We start from the raw sequence: 6,000 nt of genomic DNA on the forward strand, positions 1-6,000 counted from the left end.
GGGACTCTGGTTTTATGATATTAGCAAATTAAAGTAGGCCATAGGTTACAGTAAAGTAGGCCATAGGCTGCTGTGGGGTATTGCCAACAGCTGTCTCTGGCAAAGTTAAAGTAAGCTCAGCAGATTTCTGCTGATCACTCTTCAGTTAGTTTGGATCAGATGGTGACTGTATGATGGACTCTTAGTAGAGGGGAAGCTGTTTGGTCTCCTATCGCATGAGAATTAATCCAGTATTTTGCAATCTGAGGGAGAGACTAGGCTTTGGCAGGTGCTGAAAGCTCCCACTGACTTGTGAGAGTCTTGAAGCTATGATGGAGCTTTTCCACCCATGTTAAGTTTGTGGTGAGAGAAGGTAAGAGAGAGATATTCTATATGCAAGTCTGTACCGTTTCGTCCTTTCCTCTAAACAGCAGTGCATTGACTTTCTGTATTTTTTACATGATGCAGGTCAGTGAGAGTGCAAAGAAGGATTTGAAGGAAGGTATGAAGCTATACAATTCAGAAAATAACGTTGGACTGAAAAATGCATGGAATATCATTCAAGCAGAGGTAACATATTTTCTCAATAGAAAAAAATAACAATTTGGCCATAAAGGCTGCTGCAGTCTTAACTGTGGCATCCGTGCCAAGTCTAAAAGATGGGTAATGCAGGCTTTGGTTTCTGATTTTGCACTCTTGAACATCCAGGGAGTACTGTGAAACCCAGGATCAAAGTGTACTCTGTAAGGTGAAAGATGCTTACCTCTCTCTGTGATTCTCTGTGCCTGTCACAGGCACAGAGATGATCTGAAACAGAGAAGAAGCAGCAAAACCTGCATAGGTAGAATTGCAGCTTTGGCAGCTAGGCTTTTACCATTCAGCAGTTTTTGGGCAGATTATCTTATGTTTTGGTGTTTGGGCTATGTCTCTGTGACAAGAAGACAAACATAACCTTGGGCATGGAACCTTTTCTTTTCTTTGGGTTTTTTTAATGTTGTTAAGTATTTGCTTTTAGTGATCACTGAGCACAAAGCACTTTACAAATAAAAAAAGTGTTGTGGCAGCCATTGTGAAAATATACAGTGGTTTAGTGGAAGTAAAAGTTTGTGGTGGTGCCTGATTCACAAATTGTGCTAGTTAAGTTAATTTATTAATCCTTTACTTTTGCCGTAGATGAAATGCTGTGGTGTGAATGACTTTACGGATTGGTACCCAGTGCTGGGAGAAAACACTGTTCCAGACCGATGTTGTACGGAAAACTCCCAAGACTGTGGACGGAACTCCACTGAATTAGTGTGGAAAACAGTAAGGCTCACTTTGCCCAGGTCAAGGCTTAGGGAGGCATGGGAAGGAAGAAAATAGAGGGAATGCACATGAAAGAAAATGTGACTTTGGGATTTCAATTTTCATCTTTCATCATTTCAGGGATGTTATGAGAGAGTTATGACCTGGTTCGATGAGAATAAGCATGTCCTTGGTTCGATTGGGATGTGCATCCTTATAATGCAGGTAATACTGGTATGATGTTTGTCAACATGGCTTTAATTTGCTGTCAACATTCTTGATTCTGCTGTGTGAAAAGTGGTGCTCAACTGCTTTGAGTTTGATCATGATTTCAAAAATGTCAGATTTGTTTTATGAGTTCATTTAAAGTCATCTACTCAGAAAGGAAGCAGGTCAGTAGTCAGTCCCGCAAAGAAGACATGCTACAGTGGGATTTTGACTTTAGAGCACCGCTTTGGAGTTCCCATGTTTAGACATTTGTTACGCTGTCCCTTAGGGACCTGTTTTTGTAAATTTTGGAAGCAAGTTCTAGAAATTGCCAAAGTGAGTCAAATCATGGCCATTGAACTGAGTAGGTTAACATGTTTTAAAAAAGAAATGCAGAAGTATCATCATAATCCATTAAGATTTCGGGGTTCCTGTATCACTACTGTACGTTTGAGGGAGAATACCTGAACCTGATGTGACCGATCTGATCAGTCACAGTTATCTGGCTAAGCAAGCACAAGCTGTTGGGTAAAAAGGAAGAGTGACTCGTAGGTATTGATTCTGAAAAATTGTTGCACGTATGACAAAGAGCCCTGAGAGCTTTTTGCCTCCATCTGTGCTCTGACAGATACATCTCTGGACATCACTGTGTGCCTGAACAACATACATCCAAGTTTATTCATCAGTGTTGAAGCTTGAGAAATATGGCTAGTGTAGAATGACTTTTAAAACTACAGCTGGACCATGAACACAGGTCAGCAGTGCAGTTTTGGCAGCCTCCCTGTACTGAAGCCCTTATTGTTTGTTTTCCTTCAGATTCTTGGCATGGCCTTCTCCATGACACTCTTCCAGCAGATTCACAGGACTGGCAAAAAATATGATGCCTAAAGCCTCCGAAACATTACCACATCAACCCTTCTGTCTCATCATAAAAATGAACAAAAGGAATGACCGCAAAGAGTATCAAGCCTAGCCCTGCTGAGGGAATCCGTCCCATTGACCGATCTACTTTGTTGTTACTTGTGCAGTTATTATCACAAGTTGTTATTTGACTCATTTTTTTGTCTGTTTCACATTTGCCATTTATTTGCCAAAGAAGGGGGCAACCCCCCCAAACAAATGGATTTTCTACACAAAATCATAGATCTGCTCTAAGAATGTTTCTTAACTTAAGAAAATGTTTTGCTCTACTAATCCATGCTATATGTGCAAAAATTATGTGTGTTCAACTTCAAGGGAGAATTCTTGAAAGTCTTCCATTAAGTTTTCAACCCTCATATCCAATTTACTGGAAGACTCAGAAAAGCCACTCTAACTGAGAGTCGTAGGAATTGGAGCTGCTTTGCTTTGCAGCTTCTTGTACCTTACGGTGTATACTTTTTTATTACGATAATGATGATGATGATTATTATGATGGATATAGCTTAGAATTTAGTTGCCTGACTTATAACTTCTTACTGGTTTTGGTTTTACACATTTATTGTACATTAATTTGGGAACCACTGTGCGATCTCCAGAGGACATGTTTTTCAAAGTTGACAGTTGGTGCGGGCAAATAAAGACATAACTTTTCTCAAGTCCGTGGGGAGGCATCATCTATCTTTATCAGGGCCTTGATGCCCTTACTGTAACAAAGGTGGTTCCTTTCAAATCAGAGGCTCTTTCCTCAGATGGAATGCAATGCCTTCCCATTGGACCAGATGGTGAGCTTCCTACTCCTGTGAGGCAAAGTTCCAATGCCTTTACTCACCCAAAGCAGTGTCTGGCTGCTTTGATGTTATGCTACTTTGAAAGCCAAAAGTACTGACTAAGCAAGTTACTGCTCCCTGGCACGAAGGAGAGAGATTACAGTCTGACCTACCGGCCAGTTGGCAACAGACTTCACAGATTGTGTTGTCTGTTTCAAAAAGTTTGCCCGAGGCATGGCATGCTGCTGGATATGAGGGAAGGGAATGGCGATTTGATGGCAACATTGTCATCCCATGCCCTTCATTGAAGGGGTTTCCTCAGACAGATGACAGCTGTCTCCCTGAGCTGGAAAAGGTGGTTTGATTAAAGGTGACCAGATGATTCAGGAAGGGGGCAATTTCCAAAACAGCACTCAGAGACAGTATGTGTTGTCACACCTTCAGTACAGAATTGGTTCTTGCTGACGGATTGCCAGGTCTATCCAATGGAGTAGTTCAGAGTTCACTGCAATGCATATTTTTACCAACATTCCTGTTAGAAAACTTGAACATGTATTTCTCTAGTTTGAATGCTGCTTCATTGCAAGCAGCCCCCATTTACCCTTTGTTCCAGGTTTTTGCTGTTTTGTGAAGGAAGAAGGAAAGGCTCAGACATTGGAGGATATTCTGATTTAACTGCAGTCAGGGCTCGACTCAGGTCTGAAAGAAACACTGCTTTTTGTATTAGCAGCAGTCAGAAGTGACCTTCAAAGGTTACCTCATCCAATGTCACTCTCAAAGGGGTAGTCATCTATGGGAGATGGGGTTTACTGTGACATTATTGGGCTGAGTTTCAGAAACTGTTGAGGATGGAGATTTTGTGCCTTTCAGAGCCATGCCATGTCAAACTACTCCTCTGGTAAACAAGTTTCTCTTAATGTCCAGTCTGAATATTTATACTTTAAACTCTTAAAAGATATAATTTTCATTGTATCATTCAGCCTGTCTTTTCTTTGTGGGCTGAAATAGCTGTTGAGCCACTTCATATCTGGGAGTTTTTAGTCCCGTTTATCATCCTAGTAGGTTCTGCATGCATCTGTACCTCTGGCAGCAACAGTGTTTTGTGTGGCCTATGTGTCACTTTTTTGAGTTCCTATGAAATCAGTGTGACAGGAAAGAGTGTGAATGTGTGGGAGATAGAGATGAATTTGGGTGTTGCAGTGAAGAAGGAGGTTCCTATTCGTAGAGCATGGCCCTTGCCCATATGAGCACAATGCCCAAAGTTTCACAGGGCTCTTGTTTCCCACTGAAGCAAACAATGCCATATGGGTTCAGCTATTCACTTGAATTTCCTTTGAAAGAGTCAGGGAAGAAGCAGAGGGAAAGCACAGAAATTGAATCCAGTTTTACTTCCATTTCTAACAAAAATTGGGACCAGGAGCATCTGAGCCCCACTGGAGATGGATGTTCCATGATGAAGAAGGGGCTCTGATGCCCAGTGTACTTGCTGCTACACGTAAGACTGTATCCAAAGTTGCTAAGATGCGTTCCCATTTTTACAAGAAGAGACAGGACGATTTTCATCTGATGGCTCCGCTGCATTCTCCCTTTGGGCAGAGGTGCTTAGCTTTCTCTAGCTTTCTCTAGCGTTCAAAAAGAGCAGGGTGCAGGGCTGAGCAGGAGCATCATCTCTGTCCTTTTGGGTCGCACGGTGGTACCTGCCGCATCTTAAATTTTAATCTGCAGTCAGTTTTTGTACAAAAAAATGGTAAAATATATTAGTGAAAGTAATAAGGAAATAAAAAATGTTTATGAGTCACTCAGAGATGAAATGTGTAGTTGCAAACTCAGCTACTTTGCCTTCCATCCAAACTTATTTTTCTAGAATGCTTCATTCCATTTCATGATCTAGCAGCATAGATCCTGAAATCTTTTTTTAATGACTACTTTTGGCATTTTAAGCACAGTATTAAGTGAGATAGTTACACGAGCTTCATGTATTCGTCTCTATGAAGCCACCTACAGGAAGGGAGTCAAAAGCAGGGCTTATTTGTGTCTCTAGCTAACTCTCTGATGTGGGAGGTGATGACAGACATCCTGAAAGGAGCAGAAAAGTAATGCCATTTTCCAGGCAACAAAAAACAGCCCTGGAAAGTGTGAGGCTGCATCAGCTAGTTTGTCAGAGAAGGCACTAACTGTCCTGTAAACTGGTCAAAGGGAGCTTTGGCTCATGTATGTATGCACTTTTTTTGCTTATGCTGGTGGGTGGCTGTCTGTGTGTTTTCCCCAAATGTCACTCTGATTATCTAACTATAAGTTTTTAGCATGTTTTTAAATAAAAACTGATACTGAGTAAAAGTATCTTTAATATACACAAATATTGATATGTATAAATGCATACCTCTCTGTATCTCTAATTCATGAAAGCACAGTTAAGTGTGTGAGAGTGCTGTTTCTCTGAGTGTTCCTTCAGACTGTAGCATACCCGCTGTCTCACTGTGCTTCATGCTTGGAAGCTGCAGCAGAACTTAAGCAGAGACATAATAGGAGAACTGTTTGAAGAACCTCTACTTGAATGCTGTTGACGTGATAGCAGTGAATTCTGTTCCCTCCTGGTAGTACCAAGGCTGTTAGTTATAGGAAGCCCAGGTGGAGGGCACTCAAAAGAAGTGCCCATAGATAAGCAGTATGTGAGATGATAAAAACAATGGCATAAATGTCTCCAAGATGACAGAAGATGCCTTGTATATGTCATGCATTGAGTTCCTGGACTATGGTCATGTTAGGCCAACTCTCCTATCCTATGTCCACCCCCCATTTGTATGCATGAAATACAAACCCACACACAGGAAGGGTGCAAGCA

At 41.4% G+C, this 6,000-nt stretch overlaps 1 protein-coding gene across 5 annotated transcripts in view; it reads left to right on the forward strand.

The window, feature by feature from the left end:
* TSPAN9 (tetraspanin 9) overlaps positions 1-3,047 on the forward strand; it is a 195,719-nt gene extending 192,672 nt beyond the window's left edge. For all 5 annotated transcript variants that reach the window (XM_075509740.1, XM_075509733.1, XM_075509723.1 and 2 more), the window contains 4 exons: positions 448-549; positions 1,153-1,284; positions 1,405-1,488; positions 2,287-3,047. In XM_075509740.1, the coding sequence (XP_075365855.1) occupies positions 448-549; positions 1,153-1,284; positions 1,405-1,488; positions 2,287-2,358 (390 nt within the window). In that variant the 3' untranslated portion in view covers positions 2,359-3,047. The remainder of the gene's footprint in view (positions 1-447; positions 550-1,152; positions 1,285-1,404; positions 1,489-2,286) is intronic.
* Positions 3,048-6,000: the final 2,953 nt, after the last annotated feature.

This window comes from Mycteria americana, chromosome 1 (genome assembly GCF_035582795.1).
Source record: "Mycteria americana isolate JAX WOST 10 ecotype Jacksonville Zoo and Gardens chromosome 1, USCA_MyAme_1.0, whole genome shotgun sequence".
NCBI classification, from domain to species: domain Eukaryota; kingdom Metazoa; phylum Chordata; class Aves; order Ciconiiformes; family Ciconiidae; genus Mycteria; species Mycteria americana.